The following is a 26,955-nucleotide window of genomic DNA, read 5'->3' on the forward strand; positions in this document are numbered from 1 at the left end:
CAGTGAAAATTTCATGAATATACGTTAATTTGTTTTAGAGTTACACCAAAAACCAAAACCGATTTTGCATAAAAATTGCCGTGTTTCCTTAATTTTTATGTTGTTCCCGGGCTCCCGGCGCTTTTGAAAACTGTTGGGAATTTTAAAATTTGACCTTCCGAATGCATCAACAAGATTCACTTTCCCACGAAACAAGATACTGTTGAAAAAAATCGAAGCCCCAAACCGTGATGACAGACACACACAAAAAAAAGAACACACATCATTGTAAAATCAATACATTCATCGCTCTGCTCAGAATCTAAAATAAAACATGTATCATCGCTACTCTCAGAATCGAAAAATAAGAATATTGGTAGAAGTACAAGATATACACACATTTTCAAATACCTAACCTAAACTCATGAAATTATTTGACTGGAGAAAATGAAAACAAAATTGTAATTATTAATTTTCAAGACCCTCCCCCCTAACCTGCGTACACAACCGTCACCCCTACCGGGCCACTATGTGAGTACCTATACGAGTTATCATCGGTACGACCAAAAAGTGCTTGTGTAATGATACATTATTTCAATGAGAAATATTTATCTATTTGTATTTAAAATAATCATATTATATACGGCGACACGGCGTGTATTAATGACGAAAATAATTAATTATAATTTATAACTGTTATAGTATCTAAAGTATGGGTACTTACGACCTACCTACTAATAGTGGTGTCACTGCAGAATATAATATACACCTTTCAGCCCAGGCGTAGGTTACGTGTTATTTTTGATTTTACAGTTGATGTGCTATATATAAGTACTAAAATTTGTTGTAACCTGTGGATTTTACAATCTCGGTATACGTGTTCTTCTGTTTTCAGGTCAAAAATACGTACCAGTGGGATTTTCATGTTATAAATCTAACCTTAAAATCGACTGTACCTATAAATCGGCGGAATTCACAATCACCTGAATATTTACAAACTGCGGAAGAACTAAAAAAGTTTACATCAAAATAGGCGACACACACAGGAAGATACGTACGTTCATTTCAACATTAAATTCTTACAAAATATATTACCTGCAAGTTACTGAAATAATATACTACAATATTTATTATAAATTGTTAATTATATTCATTGACTAATACAGTTGGAATAAAAATACATTTTAATTATTGGTACATATTTCATTTCATTCATTCATTGTATTTATACAGACCATGCATAAGTAATATATTGCTATTAAATTAGATACAAATTATACATCATGTTTAAATTAAATTATAAGTCATTTTTATAGTAATAAAAAGAGCAATCGAAATAAAAAGAAAATCGATACAGTAGTAAACCTCTTATTTTGACTTTCATATACAAAAACAAATAGAAATATTTTTAGAAATAATATGGTGAAAACAGTTGACACGAATCACGTAAAATACGTGATGCAATTGTTATTACATCAGTGACGACGCCATCACAACAACAGTAGGTACTGTCGGGACTTACAGGAGCGTGAGTCGCACCGGCCTGTTGAAAATGGGCTTGTTCTGCAGCACCCGGACGGCCCGTGCGGCGTCCTGCGGGTTCCTGAGGTTGACGCGCGCCTCGCCGGTCGGCTTGCCGAAATCGTTGAACCGCCGGATCACGTTCTGGCTGTGCAGTTCGAAACCTTCGAAGAAATCCACGATCTGCTGGACGTCGGCCCGGTACGGCACGTTGTCCAGGGCCACCACGCATCCGGGCTGTCCGAACCCGTCGGGCCCGGTGTTCGGCCCAGGCCCAGGTCCGCGTATCCTGGGCGTGTAACCGCCGCCGCCGCCGCCGCGGCCTCCTCCGTTGTTCATGTTAAACTGCTGCTGCTGCTGTTGCTGCGGTCGACCTCCGCCACCGCCGCCGTACGGTCCGCCGTACTGCTGAGAATGGGGTGGCGGCCTCTGGTGGTGCTGTTGCTGCCTGTTGCCGCCACCGCCCCAAGACATGTCCTGGTGATGGTTGTTGCAGTGCTGCTGCATCGGTTTGGTGATGGCCTGGATCATCAGTGAACGGTTGATGGGCTCGACGCACACGAGGTTCTGCCCCATGAAGGTCTGGTTTTTGACGATGGCGGCGCTCGCCTGTTGCGCGGTGCCGAACTCGCAGTACGACTCGCCGGTGGGACGGCCGAATTTGCTGAGCATGATGTGTATCTTGTCGGGCAGCACGGAGTCGGAGAAGAACTGAGTGATGTCCGTGTTGGTGACGGTCGTTGGCAGGCCGTACACGTACAGGCAGTTGGAGCGGACGACCGGCGCGGCGCCCGACACGTTCGGAGGCGGTGGGGCCACCTGCACGGGCGAAGAAGACGACGACGCAGCCGCCGGTGCATGTGTCTGTTGGTGGTGACTGCTACTGCTGCTGTGGTGGTGGTGATGGTGGCTGCTGTGGTGGTGGTGACGGCCGCTGCTGCTGGTGTTGTCGCTTGAAAAGCGTCTGCCGCCGTCGCCAGATTTCCGCTTGATCTGCGCGTACTCTTTGTAGGTGCACCGCTGCACGGGCACCGGCGTCGAGCCCAACAAGACGCAGTCGTACCGCTTGAGCGCCGATTCAGCCGCTTCCGTGCTAGTGAACTCCAGCGTGGCACCCATGAACTCACCGTCCGGATAAAAAGTCACGCGGCGCACGTCGGTGCCACCGTCGAACTCGTTCATTACGTCTTCCTCGGTCACCGTGACCGGAAGCTGTTTGAGTTTCAGATATTTCGTCGGTGATTCCTTCCGTTGTTCGTCGTCGCCGTCTTCGACTGACACACCGTCCTTGTTCGTGCTTATCTCGCACACTATCAGATCGTTGTCGTCGTTGTCGCTTCCTTCATCACCATCGGTTTTAGACTTGTTTGGTTTCTTTTTGTCAACCGACACCGTGGGTTGGTCACCTGCGACATCTTCGTCATCGTCGTCGTCCACCAAATCCACGTGATCAACGATGTTCAGTGTCGCCGTCGGTGTCGGATACGGCCGATCGTCCGTGTTGTCCCGCTCGTATGCCTTGTCATCCAGGTGTTTGACTACTACATGGTTGCCTTTGTAAGCGGTCCCGTTGACTTTCATGGCCAAATTCTTGTTGTTGTTGCTGTCGAACCGGACGAACGCCACGCCCTGCCGGTGCTTTTGGATCTTGATCGCCGACCCGTCGATGTGGATGCCTTCGAACAGTTTGCGGATGTCGCCATACGAGAACGGGTTGGACATGTTGTTTACCTCCACACACAAGCCCTCGGAGTGAGGGACCTGCGCGTTCCGAACGTCATACCTGTACCGGTCGTTGTATCTGGGCGCCATCCTCTTACAGGACTCATCAAATTCGGCAGACCGCCCGTCCTCATTGTCCTGGTGCTGCTGCTGCTGTGGTACTTGATTGAACCTAGAAGGCTTGCCGTTTTCGTTGATTGAGCTGAACCTGGATTGTCTGCCTCTGCCCCCATTGTCGGGGATGTTGTGACCGCCATATCTAGGTGGCTGTTGCTGCTGCTGCTGCTGATGCTGCTGATGCTGATGGTTGAACCTGGGACCACTGCCGCCATTACCGAACTCGTTGAACGGTCGCTGACCTCCCCCACCACCTTGGTTGTGTTGACCCACAACAGGTGGCACGGCCTGTTGCGGTTTATGAAATCTAGAAGGACCTCCCCGGGAAGGCCCGAACCTTTGTTGCTCGCGGAAATCTTGTCCGGGCGGCCCTCTCCTCATAGTTGGGGCGGCGTTTTCATTGAACCTTCCTTGGAAATTGTTGTCGAACTCTGTTTGTCGATCGTCCTCGTCATCGCTAACACCACCACCACCACTGCTTCCGGCAACGTATGCGCCTGCGCGAAAATCGTTGTCGGGAACGTACGGCTGTTGTTGCTGCTGCTGATGTGGGCGGTTTCCACCACTCGACCCCCATCTATTCATCAGCGGAGGAGGTTGTTGTTGTTGCTGTTGCTGCTGCTGTTGTTGTTGATGAAAAGAATTCGGAGGAAGTATGACGGGGATGATGGGTGGCTGGGGGGGCGTCCTGAATTGAGTGAATCCGCCAAGGCCACCGGGTATGATGTTGTTCATCATCGTTACTGGCTGATGGTTTTCTACAACTGCCATAGCCGCCTGCTGTGGCTGCAAGTTTTCATATTGACAGGACCAAGGATTGATTTGAGGCTGTTGATCACCGACCGACTTGCCCGGCGTGCCGTCCATCGCTTTGTTGGCAGTCGGCGACCGTGACCTTTGCGATTTGCCTCCGCTTCCGCGGCTCGACGAGCTCCTGCCATCTCCACCGCGATACCTGTCCCTGGACCTGTCTCTTCCTCGGCTCCTGTCCCGCCGCCGCCGGTCTCTAGACCTCGACCTGTCCCGTCTACTGCCTCCACTGCGAGACGACTTTGACCGCCGCTCCCGGGATTTCGATCGAGACCGGTCACCACGTTTGTGACTTTTGTCGTCGCGATCTCTGCTCTCCAACGATTTCGGAGACAAAAGCTGTTGCTGCATCTGTTGCTGTTGCTGTTTGTCTTGGGGCATAAGTACCGACATGTTGTCCATTATAGGTGGTCTACGTAACATCTGTGGACCTAGTCGGTCGGGTCTGACCTGTTGTTGTGGCTGCGGTAAGACCTATGCGATAAAAAAAATTAACATTAGCTGCTTTCGAAAAGGATAAATTAAATTATTGTCATACAGCCGTTGCTGCCTTCATTCAGATGCAAATCTATACTATTATTAAATACCTTAGCAGTCAACGGTGGCAACGTCCCAACTATGGGGATCTGTGGCTGCTGCATCAAATTTTGCTGCATGTAAGCGTTGTATAAGGTTTGTTGTCTCGCGGTATCGATGACTTTTTGCATTTCATTACGCGAGCTCAACAGCAGTCTGATCTGCACGTCTTTGATGCATCCGCCATCCGAAAGCATAGCCTGTCTAGCGTCTTCGTCGGTACTGTAAAATTTTCAAAATGACAATAAAAAATCAACGCAATAAAGGCTAACACCGTGCTGCGACTATGTTCACACATAGCCAACAATATGATTCACAACACCGTATTATTGACACTATTAAACGCATGTTTACCTGAATGAGATGAAGACGTCGCCTTTTTCACCACCGACGATATGAACTCCACCTTCGGGTATCGACAATCCTTGAAAATACTGTCTGATATCCGCGGCGTTGGCAGCCCAAGGCAAATTTTGCAATCTAATTATTACACTCATGATGACTGAAAAATATTAAAAACAAATTTTCGTCGTTACAGGTATCCGGTAAAAAACACGGAATATAAAATCTTATCTTGAAGTAAAAATATCATAATTTCAAATTAATGCCATCCAGGAGGACACCATATGATTAATTAATTCAGCAATCAAAGGGTTGAAAGCAGAGACTTAAGAGGACGCCACACCCGCATGTGTTGTGTCCGTCTTACAAACGCGTAACATACCAAATTTAAGCTTAAAAGTTGTGTTTTGTTGGAATTTTTTTTACGATAATTCATTTTTTAAGTGAGTTATAGCGTGTATAATAAATGTAAATTAAAAATGCTCATAACTCACTTAAAAACTGAATTATCGTAAAAATACTTCCAATAAAACATAGATAATATTCTTACCATCAAGTTTCATAATAGGTCGATTCACTCTAATTTCTAAGCTAACTGCATAAAACTTGAATTTCTGAGCATGAATTTGGTATGTTACGCGTTTGTAAGACGGAGACAACACATGCGGGTGTTGCGTCCTCTTAATGATACAATATATTTCTATTCGTTTGTATCCAGGACTTTTTTTCTAATAACTTATACAATATAACTAAAAAATAGATATATTTAAACGTGGTAAATGATGAAACACTGACATTTCGGTAATAATTTAAGAAAGGTACGTATCACTGAAATATTAAATAACGTGCATAGACGCAAATAGGGTTTGATATTGGATGGTGGGGGGGGGGGGCTAAAGCACTACTTCAATAATATTGAATAAGCTTAAAGCAAAGTTTAGGAAATATTTGGTGGGCTATGGACATTTTTGGGGTGGTTTAACCTAACCCCCCCCCTCCCCACAATTTGCGGATAAGACAACGACCTGAAAATTGCAATACGGTTATTGATATCACGTTTTTTTTGTACCTTTGATAGTTCATACTCAGATATATTATATATAGGTACATTGTAAAATATACATGATTTACTATTTAGGAAAACATTTTTTTCTAGTTTTTCTTACGCTCAAGAAAATTACAGGGGAAATTTAAAATGATACATCAAAGTAAAAACCCATTCAAAAATTTGTATTATTCTTCGGACGAATATTAACTTAATTTGGATACTTTTGAAATAAAATTAACTTAAAGTTAACACGTTAATCTTGAAAAAAAGTAACTTATTCAGTAAAAAGTTAATTTGAAAAAAAGTAACGAGTTAATTAACTTATCGTTTTAACTTAATTTTAACTTTTAACTCGTTAATGCCCAGCCTTGCAAATTTGTGAATGTGTTATATTCAGTCATATAAGTTATAACATAGATTATTATAAGACAATATTTATTATATTATTATATTTATTTTTCTGGGCGTAATTTACAATCCCTTTATTTGAAATACCCTATTTTCGTTAGAAATTTATCACCTACAGTTAATATATACTTGTACTAGTGTACTGTGGTGAATCGACAAAATGTCACTAAGTATAATGTTTAATTTTCAAAGCCAAATTCACAATTCACGATCCGTAAAAAATTATGAAATAAATTTTATTTATTAAATACAAAAAAATCAGGTAAAAGTTTATTTTTAACGTTTATTTAATACTTATATTAAAATATTTCAATATTTGTATTTATTAGTTAGCCATTTGTTGTATAAAATAACATTCAAACAACGCCGTATAATAATGTATTTAATAAAAGAATAAATCACCATGACGTAATCACGGAAGTATACAATATTATTTAGTATAGGTTAGCCTATCTATATTTTACATGAATATTATAGACATTTGAATTTTTTTTAATAGACTGATGACCAGCTGATTACCAAAATAATCATTTTTAGGGATCATGCGCCAAAAATGATTCGGAGGCGCAGATCCTAGGTTGGTTAGGTTATAAATTATGTATTTATTTATGTACAACCATGCCGGTTTAACAGAGAGACCTGACAAATAAAATAGGTAAATTTTGTTCCAATCAATATTTAAACGTTTTATTTTACGTACTCAATCAGATTGCGTGTGCAAAATATTTATATCGGCATACCCTAAGCCGCAAGGTAAAATATACTAAAGCAGATTTCTTATCTACGTATCAAATAAAAAATTGTGATTGTTTTTGATGTGTGTTATACTATATAAAATTAATAATTTAAAAAATATATATTTCAAAGCCAATTTATTATACTTATAGAAATTATTTTTAAATAAAAATGTTATAAAGTAGGTAGGTATATTAAAAAAATGTATTCATGTAACAATTTTGTCAATAAAAAAAAAAAATTCTATTTGTATTTTACATTTATAAATTGTATTGAATTTATGCGTGTCATTTGAAAAATGTTCACCTGTCATTGGTATATCTGCTCTAAAGTGACAAAATAAAAATCACGTAATAATGGGAGAAGCATTTTAGGAGGGGCAGTGCTTGAAGCCGAATATTTTTTCCTATTTCGATTTCAGTTTCGGATATCGGTATTTATTTTTGCTGATTTCGGTTTTGATTACCGGTATTCAAACACGGTATCCAATATTGGTTTCAAGCTCTGGGGAGAGGTCTAATCTATCTGTTTTTTACCTACGAGTCTAGGTCAGAAAAAAACAAAATTTGAATTTGAATTTTATAAAGTTATAACTTATAACAATACTTTATAGTATGAATACATAATATAATAAGAACCAAAAAATACATATTATTATGTACATAAATATTTTATAACATATAATAGGTCTAAAGCAAAAACGTTGAATATCGTGACAAAAGTTAGACGTTTAGCGAAAGTCTGTTAATGTACAGTCATGATTTGATCGCACAATTTCGCGAGGAACCTATTTGAAAATCGGGACGACTTGTCTCTTGTGACATACACGTTAGCATATATTATACACTACTCCGCAACATTTCCTTCGCTACGGTCACCGCGCCAGGTTTTTGGCCTTTATGTTCTAAGTAATTTCCTAAACGCCTTTTGATTTTTTATAACTGACAAGATTTTAATATATATAGGTGCTTATATTATAAACATCATCTGTTGGTTAGGTTCAACAGTGTCAATTCCACTTTTCAACTTTTAGGAAAATAATACAATATTATCACTTTCATTTTCTGTTTTATAGTTAATACAAATAGTAGCAAATAGACAACCCTGTATGGTTACATGTGTATCTGACATCGATCAAGGTATAAGACCACAGAAGGTCGACGAGTCGGTTATCATTCATAATCAAGCAATCTCTGACCAAATTTAGGGCTCTTGTGACGAATCTTTTGCGAAACAATCGATCAAATCATCTAGATTGATTTAAATTTGTCTATGTACATTCGTCTAGGTTCTAAAATCTCAAATTATAATATTTTGGAAGATAAATGATTTGGCGGAAACGAAAACTTAGTTTTTTACTGATATTAAATATTTAATTATAATTTATACATTACAACTACATGTTTCAAATTGCTGCACAAATATTATACAAGTATACAACTACATTCTACATAATTATAAAAAAATCAAAGAAACTTTACTTATTTTATTTTTTTTTGGAGGGGGGCGTCACAACACTGCTCACTGGTTGCTCTATTACCAACCTATATGTGCTGACTCTTTAGTCAACAGTAAAATATACGTTTTGTATAATGTTAGTCACCCAACGGCCTAACAAATTTAATCATCGCCAAAAATAATATGTTTGTGACGTCACTGATATAGGTACCTACACTATGCATCACTGTAATGAACTTTTTAAATTTGTATGCAATAATTTATCAAACGAAACTTTCATAGGATATTTTATATTATTTATTCATCCAGTAGTATAATACCATTGATTAATGATTATAAATGTTAGGTAGGTAGTTGTATTTATTATAAATATCATTATTATACTATATAGTATTTATGATATAGGTTGAATTAATTTTAGCCGAAAATATCACATATTAAAATATTATATCATATAATAATTACTTTAAAATTATTTCATATATTATTGTAATTAACATTTAACTTATAAGTTTTAAGTCAATATACAATATAGGAACTCCCCGTACAAAATTTTTCCTAACACAAATCGCACATGTAATATAATATTTCTAACTGTTATAAGTCTATACTTATTCAACTATTTTCTTATAAGTAATCACACAAACTGATGTATTATTATCTTATGTAATTTTTTCAATTGCCTTTTCGCGTAAATTATATAAATAAATAAACACCAACGTACCTACCGTATACTGAAAACGGTGTACATAAATTAGTGGCATAAATAGCTTAAAATGAATCCAAATGTAAGCGTATTTACCGTCAGAAAATAATAATACATGCAATGGTAAAAATTTGGTTCAAGTGCCTAAGATTATTGGTTTTTATATAACAACAATATAACTTAAATCGTTATTTACAGTTCAAATATATAGGTACCTACTACCTACCTATATTATCCAATATCATCAATTTGAAATTAAAAGATCTATAAAAATGTAGAACTGGGATTTTTGATTTTCCTTAATACTTATGACTACTTATGAGGGAACCATATCTACCAGTTATATTTTCAGGACGTAGATATTAAAACCGAACATGTTTAACAATAAAATAGTTTGTAAATTGTAGTGATTTTGACAAAAATGTTAACGCCATACGCTAAATAAGATTGTGATTTGTCATTTTTAATATTTATAAACTCTCAAGTAACCTAGTTAAATTTTCATACGGCCCACATTAATGAGTAATGACCAAAAAAAAATATGTAAAAAATTTCAAATTATATTAAAACTGAAATTTAGTTTAAATATTTTGAAAACATCACTGAGTATCGACGAACCTAGTGGCATACACACAGGGGTTAAGCCCCCCATGTATTATTTTAATATAATATGTAATTTTTTAAATCCTCGCATTAGCACTGGACGTAGATAATATAGCTATAGTAAATAACATTTCATGTATATTTGTGGTATATTTTAAGTTTTTACGATTGATATCTTAATATTAACATAAATACTTTTAAGAATTTCTAACTGAAAAATAATTTATAAAATTTGAAAAAATTATAATGGTTATAAATATCTCACGAGTCAAAATAGTTTGTACATTTTACCAGGTATGAAAAATGCTAATATAAATATTTGGTGATCATTTCAAGAGTCTACAGTTATTCGTTTTGGAAATACAACAAAGTATCAAAAATCAAGTAATAGGAATTCGATAATTGATCGCTGAATATCAAATATTGCAAAAATTAAAAGTTCAATAATTCATAAATATTCCGTTAAGCAAACTTTTTTCTTTTGTTATAGGTAGAAAACTTATGTGAAATCTTCTTTCAAATTACTAATCTTAGCTACGAAAAAAAATACTTTTATGAATTTCTAACTGAAAAATAATTTACTTTTTAAAAATTTCGCATGGCTCTAAACAGCTCAAAAAGAATCAAAATTGTTTGAACATTTTACCATGTAAGAAAACTGATAATTTTAACATTTGGTGAAAATTTCAACTAAATATCAAAACTCGATAGATGATTCGTTAATTTACCGATGAAAATCTTACATCATAAACATTTCAAATTCAAACGCTTATAAAAAATTAATGCTACTTTCTGGTAAACTTATTTTTGTTGTTTAAGGTACGAAAATGTATGGGGAATCTTCTATCAAAGTTCTAATGTTAGAAATGAAAGGAAAAACTTTTATTAATTTCTAACTGAAAAATAGTTGTAGAAAAGTATTCTTTTATGAATTGCAAAAAAAATAAAAAATAAATTTGGTCGAAAACTACTATAATGCGTAAGTATAAGCCTGTTTTTCTAAAATTTTTAAAAAAAAATTTAAGGTTGACGAAATATTTAAGGTAATTTGATAGTCCCTAATACAAATATGGTATGTTTAACATTATTATAAAAACAAGGCTTCAACTTCAGCGGCTATAAATTAATTAGTATGGTTGTAACTTTACTGTCTACTAACTGTAGCTCGGTTGCTGTTGAAGGTACAATAATTTAGGTATTGTAATAACTCTCAGATGTAAAATTTAATAACGTCACTACGTTTCAATATCTACAGAAATCATAATGATGAATCAATAATTAATTACAAGCATAATATATCATTAATTAATAATATTTGGTGACAATAATTGTATAATATATAATATTATGTGTATTCTTACAACATGTTCTATTACAATAATATATTTACCACCTCACCATATAAAGTATTGGTGCGATACCCCGTTTGGACACAATCTATACGAAAATATAAGCGCATTTAGACCAATCATTTTATATTGCACATGATAAAAGAATCTAAAGATTTATTTCACCCCATCACATTTTATAACATACTTACTTTTTCGACGGATTATTTTCCCATGCATATTGCATAATGCATATAGGTATGTCTAGTTGACAAGATGCTGCGAAAAATCACTGTCAGGTTTTAGAAAATAATTACGCGTGTATATAAGACGTCCAGGACTGTTGCCAGTCTTGAGCCTGTAAAAACGGGGGGGAAATTGCTTATGGTCCAAACGGGCGATATACTAAAATTGTACTTATACTCCCCGTCACACAGTGGTTAGTAATACTAAAATTGTGTGAACAACATCTACACATCGACATAAATTATAAACTGATCTCGGTCGTATTTAATAATTTAGGACCTATTTAAATTTTAATACACCTTCATACATAGTATCATTCTGCTATGTTATGCAGAGTGTAAATTACTATTGACTAAAATACCATCATGTATATATTTTATATTCAACGTTTAGTTATTAGTTTCACAGACTGCGCTCATAACTTTAAAATAGCCTTTTCAAGTCCGATCAACAGTAGTTATCTATATACATCAGATCTATATCAAAATACAAAACTATTTAATTGTTTCATGAAATATGCCTGCAGGAATAGTTTGTCTTCGCCTGAGTTCCGTTCCAATAACATAGTTAAATACCAATTCCGTCCTAAGAAACAAAAGTATACAGGTGCATACTCTAATTGAGTCCAATATCTGAACGAGGAAAATATAATATACTATTTAAGTCCCAGTACAAAAGAAAAATATACAAAATTAAGTCCACAGTTGGAAAACAAAAAATATGCTAATTACGTCCCTATAAAATATATCAATTGAGTCGTAGCTTTTTGTATTTTGTGTGTGTTAAATTGTAGGTTTTTATCATAGTTCTGGATTAAATAGGAATACCAACACAGAATTAATACCTACATTAACCTAAAGAAATGATATCATAACAAAACTACAAAAATACAGTTTTACAGGTACAACCAACCAAATATCAAGATTTAAATTCAAAAAAATGTATCACCAAGTTTTTACTGATATCTATAATAATAGATATTAAAAGTATTAATTTATTATTTTACACAACTTAATAATAAATAAATACAATATATTACACAAGTTCATCAAATATTTCCAAATTAAAAAGAAAAAAAGGTGGATAAGTGGATGTCGCTATGCTGTACAGTAGGTTACAAGTGGGTCACTGTAATGGATGGTGTTAAATTTGAATTCAATGATATAATATCATTGTATAAGAAAAACGATTCTGAGCGAAAACGGTCAGTCAGCCTATGATATTACCAAGTATATTTGGTGATATTATTGTGAATAAAGTAATTTATATATAACCTATTTACGTGGAGCCTTGTTTTAAATTTTCAATCCTTAGCCATAAAAGTTAAACATTTTATACATTTTTAACTACAAAATAATTAATAAATTATAAATTTGATAAATGTTGTCAACATTTGAACTTTAAATGCTTATAAAAAAAATGTGCCTATGTATTTTTAATATTTTTCAACTGCTATTAGAACGATATATCAGGAGCCTTATATTAAATTTTCACGCTTTTTTACCCAACAAATTAAATTTTATTGATATTTATAGGAAAAAAAACTAAAAAAATTGAAAACTGACAATGGCCGTAAACAGCTCAAAAAGAGTCAAAATATTTTGTAAATTTTATGGTGTATAGAAAATGCTAATATAAACATTCAGTCAAAATTGCATGTCCCTACGGTCATTTGTTTTAGAGTTACACCAAAAACCAAAATCGATTTTCTCGAAAACAGATTTTGCGTAAAAATTCCCGTTTTTCCTTAATTTTTCTTTTGTTTTTCACGTCGCTTTTAAAAACTACTGGGAATTTTTTACTTTTGAAGTACCAACTAGATTCACTTTCCTATCAGAAAAGTTACTGTTGAAGAAAATCCAAGCACTTTTACTGTCCTAAAAGGTGATGACAGACACAAAAATAAAAAAAAAATAGAAAAAAAATTAAAAAATTAAAAAAAAAACACACATCATTGTAAAATCAATACATTCATCGCTTCGCTCAGAATCTAAAATGTTTAACTATATCTGCAGAATTTTTTTTACAAACAGTCCTAAGTTTGTAAAAATGGGAAGGAAAATGTTTTTTTTTTTCAAAGTTTGGCGGAACTTCTTTGGTATTATATTTTTAATTCTACGGGATTTAATTAGTATATGTAGATTGCAGATACCTAAAAAAAACTCTAGATCCAATTCGTTCTAAAAGATATTATTGGGACTTCATTCGTATACAGCCTGCAGGGGTGCATGTACCATTGTACCCCTTAGATCATATAGGTACTATATGTCTTATGTCTATATAATATAAATCAGGACCAATGTCCCGATAATTGAGATGTATAATCTGCGGCACAATGTAAGTCGTCAAACGTTATTATTTAACTATAAATTCACGACGAGTATACTCGCCAATACGTAGATGACGAGTCTCGTCATCAAGAGACTATCGTCGCTGATAATATACTATATATTTTGTGCGTCAAACTGTTTAACACGGGCAAGATGAGCATCTCCATCCATAGTATATAATATAAAATGTACCCGAATCAATCGTAGGTAAACTGTTTTTTTCCTGCGAACGGCTGATCAGTGATCGTATCGTCCGTTTTACGTATAATCGGTTTTCAACGGCTATCCTTCTGTTCAGCTTTGTATTATTATGGACGGCGGTGGAGAGTATTACGCAATTACATTCAGTACAAAAAAATAACACACTGCAAAAATATGTTTTACACTCGGAACAAAATGGTGAAAAAAAATCAGTGAGCAAAAAATTGTATGCACTCGTAACACGACAACGGCGTGGATATGCTTATGTTTTGTTTTTTAATACATGAATTGCATATTATATTATACGCATTACACAATAATTATAATATTATATACATGTACTATAGGCATGCCCACAACCTACGCGCTAATTTAGTGTGCAATGTGCATAATTATTAGGTAGCAAGAAAACAATCTGTATGGGTACATAACAAAGTAACTTAATGTACAGTATAGATGGGCAAACGTTTTTTAATCTAATTATAATCGAAATATATCCACGCTATTGCAATGTATATAAATATAATATAGAGCGTCAGAATTTTCAAATATGGCAAACGCACGACGATTTGACTATTGTTTCGTTTTTATTTAAATATTCGTGCTCGATTACTGATATTAATAACTTATAATAATAATATCTGAAAAATTGTTTGATGATTTTTTTCAAAATGTGAACTTTAAATGCATATAAAAATAATCGTGCCAATGTACCTACTATTCTTTAATATTTTTGAACTTCTATTAATTAAGCTAATAGGAAATCTTGAATTAAATGTTCAAGTTTTTTTACGAGAATAATTTAAAAAATATATATAAAAATTCGAAAAATGTCTTAAGGCTATAATATTATTAACTCAAAAAGAAAATGTTACAATATATGGAAAATGCTAATATTTGGTGAATATTTCAAGGATCTACGGCAATTAGTAAATTAATTTTATTAACTAAATTGATTTTTTCAAAAATTGGTTTTGCGTAAACATTGCCATTTTTTCCTGATGCTTTCTAATACTTTTGGGATTTCGACCTCTCAAAAGTACCAATTAGATTCACATTTCTATCTGAAAATATGCAGATGACGAACATCAGAGCATTTTTACTACCCAAAATGTTGAAATGTTGATGACATACAGAAAACAAACACACATCATTGTAAATTTGTAAATACAATACATTCTTTCACTCTGCTCTTATCTAAAATAGTAAAGTATAAATTCACAATAATGTTTATAAACATTTAAGTTCAAACGTTGACAACAAAATTCACCTCAATCATGAAAATGTAATACAAGGTATTTCATAAGTAATTAATACAAAAACAAAAAAATCTTAAAAATATATAATCACAATTTGTTTAGACATTGTAACTAAAACTAAAAAATTTAAACAAAATTTAATTATTTTGTAATGATTTAAAAATATTATTCTTAGTTACTTCAAACTAACCTATAACCGCGGAATTACCGAAGCCGTATATATAGACGGGCAGCGACAACATGCAACGTCTCACCTGCTATGTGTAGCGCCGGCCTATGATAGTAAAATAAATAACTTTAATAGAAATATAAAATATATACGGCTATACAAAATTCACTAAAATTGCTTACTACGCACTAGAAATTTTAGTTACAAATTTGGTGAAAATAATGTAAATGTGCTTCGCTTACGACACTATATACACTTGCGTTAAAAAAAACATACAAAATCACACGGAACATTGTAGAACTGTTAAAAAACACGATAGATACAACATGCATAAATCGAAACTTAAAATCACTATTGATAAGTTAAATTTTAAGATAGAAAATAATTGTATGAGTCAAATAGTTGCTAATATTTTATTTTATTTAAATTTTGAAAATGAAAAGGTAAAATTATAAAAAAATAGCTTTGTTGCGCATGGGCGGAAATATTAAGTTCTTTATGCAATAAAAAAAAAACCAAACGAAATTCAGTGTCATGCGTTAAAAATATTTCGTGTTACCTTTCTTGTTGAACAGGATGTATAAATTTTTTATTTTTGGATAGAAAACCACATCGTGATGTCTATTGTAGATATTCTGATATTATTACTATATTTAAATCTTATAGTTTTTACCTTACATGCAATTAATATTCATATTAGCTATACTAATATATATTATTGAATTAAAAAAAAACGAAACTAGTACCTATAGTTTACACGTGTTTTTTTATGATTTTAGACAAATTATAGAGCTAAATCATTCGAAATCTATAAATACATTATATATTTAACAACATCTAAAATTTGTATTATTTTGGTTTAGAAAATGCACTAAATTAATATATAGGTAGGTACTATATATAATAATATGTATGCATATATTTTTTTTATTCAGTATAATATATACCTACTTGCCAGATTAAGGGTTAAAACCGCAGTATTTAAAAAATCATTTCTGCAGCGGAAAGAAATTTGTTATTTATTATTGACTGAAGAGATACATCACATAATTATTATCTAGCTTTTATAGACGAAACAGCACACTATTAATGTTCGGTATTCCAATCATTTTATCGGGGATTTATTTGCTTTGACTGTAAAGATAATTATTATTACAAATGAGATTCAGTGCAGAGTCCATACTTATTTATATTGTGACATAGTCAAGTTGAATGCATATATAGCAGCAGTCACCACTCCCACTAGGATTTTGGGGAGAGCCAAATATTATTTTTGAAAATAACTTGCGGGCCGCAATGCCGCATGCAGTAAATTTTAATTTGCGCATAATATTGACCGAAGTACTTTTTTTTCCCGAGACCCGGGTGTAAATATTCCTAGTTCCATTTTAAATGATAATAATTATAAGTTATAAAAGTAAAAAAATATTATTTTGATATAAGTATTTTATTTTATTTACTTGAGTGTAGAATGTTGGATTTTAGAATGTAAAATTCAGTTCTAGTGCGTGGCGCACAAAATTTGTTTAATAGCCACATGCGACCAGCGACCCACGTAGTGGGTGTACCGCTGATATATTATAGTAACCTATTCCTATGACTCAAGTCAATTACTATTAATTATAGACAGTTAAATATGTAGTAGAAAGTACCTAAATATAAATGTATAAAATCAAAGGTTTGTTAAAAAGAGCCATTAGGGCGATGGATTAAGCGAAATTAGTTTACAAAATGTACAAAACAATCAGGACGAAAATCAGCTAATACAGACCAGATAATACAATTTATAATTTGTATAAATTTAATTAGCTATATAATTAAAATCCTATGTGGAAAAAACTATTTAACGCTATTCCGAAAAAAACATTGTGAATGAACGTGAGACAAACAAATCACTCAATGGAGGTTAGGTCAATTTTATTTTAACACGGGCCCTCTCATTCCATAGTCACATTGCTGGACGTCAGATTTTAGTTGTCATCCACAGTCGACCACTGGTTATAATTTATGGGCGCATGCAAATTCCGCCCGAAATGAACTACAGGTAAAATAAGGTACATGTAAACTCCGCCCGTAAAAAATTATTATTAATAAACACATCCTGCCTATATAAGTAAAAAGTTCTTATTACTTAATAAAGTTTTTACTACATAGATTTAAATAATAATATGAAAAATAACATAGATTAATAGTATTTAAATAAATATATATTTCACATATTAAGTCAATAATTACTACATAATTCATATAAAATTAATAAAAATCGTAGAATAGTAATAATAAAGATGAGTCATAATCTATAATGTAAAATTATTTTTTTTTTGTCAAAATCCCCTTAAGTATTTTCCAAATACTATAACACGTCGCGTCGCGAACAGTACGGTCGAGTCGTACAGTCACGGAACACTAAGTTTAAAAATATTTATTTTTTCCGGACGGAATTTACAAAATATCCATTTATGTACTTGTATATTTTAACGGGCGGAAATTACATGTACCTTTTTTACCTGTATATTTTCCCAGGCGGAATTTAAAATAGACCTTATCTTTACCTGTTCACTTCGGGCGGAGTTTACAATTCCCCATAATTTATAAACCATATAATACGCGTTACGCCTTTACATAAATAATTTAATCGCAAGAAGTCTTCTTCAGTGGCGTATTTAGTTATTTTTCATGGAGGGGTCCAGCTAATTTTCAAAATACATTTAAGTGGGGGGGGGGGGCTTCGCTACAGTATATATATATATATTAGATGTTTAGATAGGTATTTATGGGGCCAATTGCCGATTGTCCCCCGTAAATACGCCACTGGTCTTCTTTATATGATAGCCGCGACACAATTATTATAACTAATATTAGTCGAACGTTGGTAGATATAATATGTCAATGTACCATAATGTATAAAAATCCATCAACTATTCATGTTCAATGAGATTTAATAAACTTAATAGACTGCAGTTTTTTCCCGAAAGAATAAATATCACGAAAAAACTTCAATAATTTATAACAATGATTGACTGCTCAATAACAGAGTATCATAAATATTACATCCTCAAAAATATAATTTTTAAGTAGGTAGATTATTGTACGTCTATGAATCCAATAATATACGGTATCTCAAAGCCATAAAAACATAGTTTTTCTGAGATAAGATTGTATAATATATTAATATTATAGTAAAGAATATTTCAAATCGTAATGTTTGTCGTAAAAATACAATTACGAAAATATTTAATTAAAATATTACCATTACAAATAAAATAAATCTTGGTAATGTCACTCATCTTGGCTGTAATAATATAATGAAACTTTCATATTACAAAATCTTTCGTGGCACAAAAAAAAATTTTGGTAAATAGAATTAGGTTATCAAAAATATTTCGTTAAACAGACAATTTTGTTAAATGGAAGTTTCACTGTAGTATAACCTATAATAACTATAACACAATATTATAATTGATAACCTATTATAAAATTTAATAGCGTAGTACTGATATAAATCTTTATTAGGGTAAATTTATTGATACCATGATTCATTTTTTTTAAAAACATAAACGAATACTTCTAGCACGATGTTTCTTCAATACCTTCAATGCATGATTATTAGTAGTATAGAAGAACATTTTTCTGTGTTTATAATAGTGCACTATAAATGCACCTTATTATTTAGATGATATTTAAACATAGACTACTCGTGTTATATACATGTAATGAAGCTACCTAAAAACTAAAATAAAAAGCTCATACGTTTTCAATAGCCAATTATACCTATAAATTGAAGAATTTTCAGGACACGTAAAACTAATCATTAACTATTTCCATTTTAAAATCTATTTATAATACGATTTCATGCATCGATCGCACGTAGTCGGTTCGTTAACACACGTCGTTGTCTCTTATACGGCGGCGGTGGATGATGTTTTAACACTCTTAACGACTTAACTGAAATCTCAAACTAGAACCCAGTGACGACAGGCGTTAAGATTTAGGAGGTACGTCTGATTACTAGTTACCACATAATCGTTCAAACTATGTAGTCAGTAATATATATTTGTCAATATTCTGCAGAGCGGAGTCCACGCTCAATAATCGACATAATTGAATTCAAAATGTCTAAACGGAAATGTCACTTCAACTTCTAAAAATTAAAAGCTACACACGTATCTGATGGTTTAGTCTCCGATTGATTACTCGAACTGCTGCAAGAACTCGACACCTGCACTGCTCCAACCACCTTCACCACGTGTGGCGTTATTTAGGTGTAAAATATGAGTATCGGAGTATATCTATTTTATAACAGTGCAATCATATTCTTATATGCACTTGACTTATGATTTCTGGAAATATTTTCGTTTGACGTTTAACTGTGAGGCCAATAATATTATAAAAAATACTAATTTTAAATAATACTATCACATCAGTAGAAAGTTAAGAACTTACGAGCCAAAGAGTTTTTATTTTATATAAGTAGTTCAGATATAATCCTATTTAACTAATAAAAATATTATAAAAATTAAGCGGCCTATTGAAAAAAGATTGTCTCTGCTATAATATATAAACCTAACAAAATCAACGATGTAATAATTGTACTAATGATATTTACATTTTAACTATCAAGTTCACTATTCAACATTAATTGTTCTATTATGTGGACGAAATATTAAGTATTTTAGTATCATAAATTTATAACATAACAATATAACATCCATATTCCTATATACAATATACATAACCTAACCTTTCAATGTTAAATTAATTAAATTAAATTTCTTGATACAATTTGTTTGTGATCTTAATCCCCTTAATTCGATACCTGTTTTTGTCTAACACACGCGCGACATAGTATTTTAGACGTGTTACAAATACGCCAAACATAGGTACCAATTTATCTGATGAAGCGATAAGAATTCTGAAAACAGATTTTAATTTGTCGTGAGACGTGAAGTCTACTTGAAATCGACTTTACCACATTTTTGATATTATAACCCAAATTCCTAAAATTGCCATATAAAAAAAGAGTATTTAAAAATTGTCGTATTTCAACATTTGGAGAAGTTAAAAATCAAAAATGTGGGAAAGTCGATTTCAAGTGGTCTTGTTGACAAAGTAAAATATGTTTTTAGAATTCTTACTGCTAATTTGGTGTTTGGCAAAGAACCCGTCTAAAATCCTATCGCACGTATGTTAGACAAAACAGAAAATCACGGTATCGAATCCCCTTAAATATAATCGAACACTTGAATTTGGTATGCTATTATTATAGTAGTATCTCAATAACAAACATTAATTATTGTAGGTTAAAAAATGAAATTTAAGGAACAAAACTAGAGATATTATTGAGATTCAAAATTAATAATGTAATTCCAAATGAGAATATTATTAACTAATACTAACTTAACAAAATAAATTTGTATTTTTATACTAAATTTACTAAGATAATCATATACCGTAAAATGGGTTTACTTGGGACATTTGGGTAACTTGAATTCAATTTATTAATGATATAGTATTATAAATTATTTGAGCACTATATAGAAATGTTTTGATCACACATTTATTTATTATCACTTTCACAACGATCGTCTTGTTGTCCAGACGTGCTCACATTGTAAAGACTTATTATTTAAATATAAATACAATATACATAAGTAGATTATTATGTGTTATACAACTATGTTAAAACTTAGTGTACACACGGCTTGCTATTTGAATCGTTGAATGTAAATGTGGGCTCCAACATTAGTTGCAGCAACTACTCGTGAATTATATACAATATTTGATATTTCATTGTTATTAATTACCTATATGTAATTTGAATTGCGGAATAAAAATCCCCGGGAAAAAAAATCCCCAGACTACAATATTACTCACAACCACATGCAAATGGTTGAACAAATATTTTTTAAACGATAATTAGTATCAATAATTATTACATTACTGATATTTAATTACAAATACATACATAATATTATATGATACTATATTATATCATTCATAAATTAATATATATAATACTATTAATAATTTTCAAAAAATTAACATCGTAATTTAAAACAAAATATAATTTTTTGAATGATATAATATGTATACGTATTTGTAATTAAATATTAATAATGTGGTAATAGATAATAATTAACGTTTAAAAAATATTTGTTCAACCATTTGCATGTGGTTGTGAGTAATATTGCATGTAGTCTGGGGATTTTTATTCCAATGATCATGTAATTTTGGCAATTATCATGAAATGCTGGAAAAAAATGGTTTTTATGGTAACTTAATCATGTACTTGATAAATCATTTTATACCTTAAAATTAAACTATGTGGTATTATAAAGTAATTACTGACCAAGTTGTGTTTTATTAATGTAATTTTAAATGAATTAGTCTTATTCTTCTTAAGACAAAAAAAAATTAATTTCATTGTTTAATCTAAAATAGATTAATAAACTGTGTTATAAAAATTATAAATTGCAATGTTTTAAAAGCTTGTTTCTTTTTGAAACAATACATCCGTCCAAAGTTAAAATATGTGTAATTCAACATGATTTTTTCATATAAAACAAGTTGTCCCAAGTTTGCAAAAATCGAGGGTAACTTGGGACAAGCATATTTTTTTTAAAAAAAATGGAAAGGGGGAATCAAAAACATATGGGTCTTATAGTCTAAGCAAAGACCAGAATTTTTGGTCCTTACCATAATTATCATATTTTGAAAACTTATCGATCAGCATTCATGTGAAGTTCAAAAGTGTCCCAAGTAAACCTATTTTATGGTACCTATTTTTTGTTTGTTCATTTTAATATTCCGTATAGGTAAGTCTTATATTTTTCAGCATACTTATTTTATTATACTCTTATATACCTATGTGCAGAATTAGGATTTTAGGTCAGTGGTAACCAATTTTTACTAAGTAAAAAACTAGAAAACATAAGCTACATAAACTAGTAAACATATTAGGTACCCAAATTAAAATACGTAGCAGCTTAATAACTCTTACAGAAGGACAATAGTTTAGTCTGTATGGGTTATTTTTATAAATTAACTTCAGCCGTTATGGGTAAGTTAATTATTACTACCTAATATGTATTATACCTAAGAAAAAGTAGAAAATATATTTAATATTAAATCCGACAAAAAAACATTTTGAACTCAACAGAGTTGAAATAATAATGGTTAGGTACCTATATAAAATGAAATTCATTTAATATATATTATTATTCTATATCATTGATTTTATATTATTAGTGTCTTTACTTTAAGCATCTATGAATTGAATTAGCTTGTACATAAAATATAAATAGAATCTAGTACCTATTTGCTTAATACATATTTTTATATTAAATGTATAAAAACTGATAAAATTTTCAATCAAAAGAATGTTTGAAAATCACAAGTGCAACTAATTTAATAACATAGTAGAAACGAGTAAATTAGTTATTAGGCAAGAATGCATGAATAGAAAATTAATAAAATTAATTTGTTCTATTGTTTTAAATTTTAACCTCAATAATGTTTAAAAAACAATTTTAAAACTCAAATACAAAATATTAAAATGCCTACTCTATACTCAGCGCACGTTAAGAATATGTTCAGATTACCATCTAAAACCGGCTCTCTTCCCAAGTTAACTGTATAGGCTCTTAACGTGCGTGGAGTTATATGTACGAAACTTAAATTTTGTGATCCTTTAAATTTATATTACAAGTTTTGAAATTTATTCCATAAAAATTAAAACTTGATAAACCAAACTAATGTTATAATTTTCAAAATTAAATAATCTAACCATACATAAAATAATTTAGTATTGTTAGTATTTTTAGTATGTAGAAAATGAAATTTTAATTCTGCTGTACAATACGAACACTAAATAAGAAAAGAATATCATTTACAAAGTGTTTTGTTTGACACATTAAACACCGTCGTTGACACGAGTGAATAGGCACCTGTGGTTGACATAGAGTAACCTATTTAGTATTGAGTCTTTTTTGGTGGCTATAGCTGAACAACTTTGAAATTTCTAACGGCCATTCATTACCGTATTGACTATTGCGTAAAATCAACTAATTTTACAATTAGCGAAGGCCGCCACAGGTTGAATTGCGTCGGCCACTGGCATGCGCAAGCCAATTTGACGTCGGCGTTCAACGAGTTAACAACGACCACTTCTTATTTCAAAACTGATTAAATTTTTAAAACATTTGAGATACAATTCTAACATTACATACTTCCCAACAATTGTACATAACTATATCAGGCATAAGCTATTAATTTTTTTGAATGGGAACCTTTATTTTTAATTTTTAATAAAATGTTGATGTACCCAGTTTCATTAGCCAGAGTAGTGAGTCACATTTGTGTAGATGGTTTACAATAATTTACCTACATCCATATTTTGATATTGGTTTCTATTCACTTCAACTTGATGTAGAACAGTAGATTTGGTTATTAATGGTACTAAATTGAATCTCAATGCTTGAAAATTATACCCCTATAAAAGGATAGTCATTTTCATACAAATAACCAAATTTTTTTGATGGCGATAATAGTATAATTTATAGTAATTACTTTATTAGGTAGATCCTTATAATATATTATGTGCTTAATATATATATTTTATATTAATTATACAAATAAAATTGATAGAATTGTCTATTATCTAAGATTGTTTGAAAATCACAAGTAGGTATACCTTAATTTTCTAAAAAATTTTGATGTACCTAGCCTATATATCTTTGAATGGCATAGTAGCAAATCATATTCGTGTAGATAGTAAACAATAATATTTACCTATATCCATATTTAGTTATTAGTTTCTATTCACTTCAACTTGATGTAGAACAATAGAATTGGTTATTACTTATTGGTATGCACTAAATCGAATCGCAATACTTGAAAGAACTAGACCCCGATAAAAGGTTAGTACTTTCAATTTTTTTTTAATTTTTAATGTAATAATTGTAATCAGTTAAAAATAACAAAAATAAAATTGTATAGCGATAATAATACAATTTATAATTATTACTTTATTAGGTAGGTACTAATGTTGTTGAAACCTTAAGTATAGAGTGGGTACCTAAAGGTATATTATAAATTGATTAAGGGGATAATATTAGTAATATGGGACAATTTTAATACTAACTAAAAAATGTATGTTTACCAAACATAGATTCTTAGTTGAAGACATAATAAGCTAAATATATTTAATTTAAAAATAGGGAGGCTGTATTTAATAATAATTATTTCATTGGGGGAATCTTAAAATCTTTGTACCATATTATGAATGTAGATGATAGTATAGTGTTGTTAATTACCTTATTTTTCTTAATTGATATAATTTATTATCTAAGTCGTCTTATCAAGCGTTGTGTATCCTGAGCAATAAACGGTGATGGCTAAATGCCCAATTTGGCAAGTGTCCAAATAAAATTAACTAGGATTTCTTAATGTTTGCTTTCTCACAGACTGCAGAAGCGTTGTTGTTGTAGTAGTAGTAGTAGTAGTAGTATTGTAGCTGTAATCCTAGTAGTAGCAGTACTGCAGTAGTAGCGGGTATCTGTCGACCGTGAAGCAGCATATACAACGGCAAGGGATACGTTCAATGTATGTTTGTTTCCAAAACAACTCTTACTCGATACCGAAATGATAAATCAGAGACCAACAAATACTAAACAAACTGAAACACCAAAAACAAACATAAAAATATAAAATGGTTAGAGAATGTCAGCTAACCATTTGTCTTCTCTCTCTGAACATAGCAAATTTACGTTTAGCAGAACAAACCCTATGTTGTTACTTTTAATATTAGAGAGAATTCACCTAATATCAAACTTTAAGTTAAGAGAATGTGATATCCGCATGTGTTGTCTCTATCTTACAAGTGCGTAACAAGTAAATTGTAAGTTCAGCAGAAAACACGTGTAGCATCGTTAATTTAAAAATAAAAGTAAATTAACCTCTTATAAAATCTAAAGGTAAGATTATTATCTAGGCAACCTCATAGGATTTAAAATTAAAATATAATAAAAAGCCCATGAGGTTGCATATCTTACCATTACATTTTATAAGAGATCAATTCACTATAGTTTTTAAACTAATGGAGCTACACGTGTTCTGCTAAGCGTAAAATTTGTTATGTTAACAACAACACACGTGGGTATCACGTCCTCTTAAGAACATTACCTATTTACTTGTTTTTAACAATACATTATTTTTTATGCAATTTATAAATTGTAATAATTTACACACTCATAACTTATGTAAAAATTGAAATACAATAAAAAAGTCAACGACACAGGTAATGCCTTGGGTATTGCACTTAAATTAAAACTTGTTAATATGTGAATTCCTTTTAATATTAAAAGTAACAACATATACCTAGGGTTGGTTCTGTTCATATACTGACTGTACATTTGGTATGTCGCGCACATGCGTGTGGGTGAGAGAGCGAAAACAAACTGAAATCTGACACAGTCTTAAATAATAATTAAAAAAGGAGTTGGGTTGAAATACTGTACAGATTTAATAATTATAGTACCTAATAATTCCAATGGAAAAAAGTTAAAATAAAAAATGAATAATTCGTCTCCTAGGCACTTATTTAGATCGACCTTGAGCTCGATCTACGCGTAGGTCGTAGTAGCGTAACAAATAAAATATATTATATTTTAACGAATGCAAACAAACAGCCGAGCAATGTCACATCGACGGTACAATAATTTAAGATCAGACGTGTGCACGAAATTGTATGCGTACTAAAGTCCTACAATGATCGTAAGCAGAGTAAGGAAACATAATATAAGAATAATATTATATTAGTATGGACGATAATAATAATATTTTGTAACATTATACTTACCACTGAGTTGGAACGAGCGCGGCAGCGGCGCATAGAAAAATTCGAAAAAAAAAAAACCATGAAACGTCTCTGCGGACGAGATCAAAACTAAGTTAAAATAAAATCATAAAGAGAAATTAAATGAAATGAAAAAAGTTGAAATCAAATTCGCGTGCGTCTCATAATATAATATTGGCATAGTACAAACTGTAAAAGTATAAAATCTGAAATCATGACATAATATTTTCGTCCGATTACGACAACAACAATTTTATCACAGGTACCTACGCGTCATGACAAAATGGTAGTGCACTCACTGGCGACTGGCGTCACTGCACCATGGTAGTGCGTAGTGCGTACCAAAACAACACAACTATGATGGTTGCGGTGCGGTGTGCGGACGCAGAAATTATGGCGTTGAAGGCGTTCGAATAATAATAATAATTATTAACAGCCGGTAAACACGGCTAAACAGTTGTAAACACGTTGAATTATAATTTATTTATATTATTATTATTATTATTATTATTTGTATTATACTATTATATATTATTATGTAC

The 26,955-nt window shown here is 31.9% G+C and overlaps 1 protein-coding gene across 1 annotated transcript; it reads right to left on the reverse strand.

The window, feature by feature from the left end:
* Positions 1–1,112: 1,112 nt before the first annotated feature.
* Positions 1,113–26,897, reverse strand: LOC132944772 (uncharacterized). The gene is made up of 5 exons (XM_061014257.1): positions 26,417–26,897; positions 24,873–25,234; positions 5,080–5,227; positions 4,737–4,947; positions 1,113–4,623 (listed from the first exon to the last, which is right to left on the reverse strand). Exons 3-5 carry the CDS (start codon positions 5,220–5,222, stop codon positions 1,498–1,500), a joined length of 3,480 nt encoding a protein of 1,159 aa, XP_060870240.1. The 5' UTR covers positions 5,223–5,227; positions 24,873–25,234; positions 26,417–26,897; the 3' UTR covers positions 1,113–1,497.
* Between the last annotated feature and the right edge of the window lie 58 nt (positions 26,898–26,955).

This window comes from Metopolophium dirhodum, chromosome 5, assembly GCF_019925205.1.
Source record: "Metopolophium dirhodum isolate CAU chromosome 5, ASM1992520v1, whole genome shotgun sequence".
NCBI classification, from domain to species: Eukaryota; Metazoa; Arthropoda; class Insecta; order Hemiptera; family Aphididae; genus Metopolophium; species Metopolophium dirhodum.

Coding starts and splice junctions, on each gene's coding strand:
- LOC132944772 (XM_061014257.1), bottom strand. CDS start 5,222: ATGAGTGTAATAATTAGATTGCAAAATTTGCCTTGGGCTGCCAACGCC. Junction 4,948..5,079: donor GACGTCTTCATCTCATTCAG/GTAAACATGCGT, acceptor AAAATTTTACAG/TACCGACGAAGACGCTAGAC. Junction 4,624..4,736: donor TGCCACCGTTGACTGCTAAG/GTATTTAATAAT, acceptor TTTATCGCATAG/GTCTTACCGCAGCCACAACA.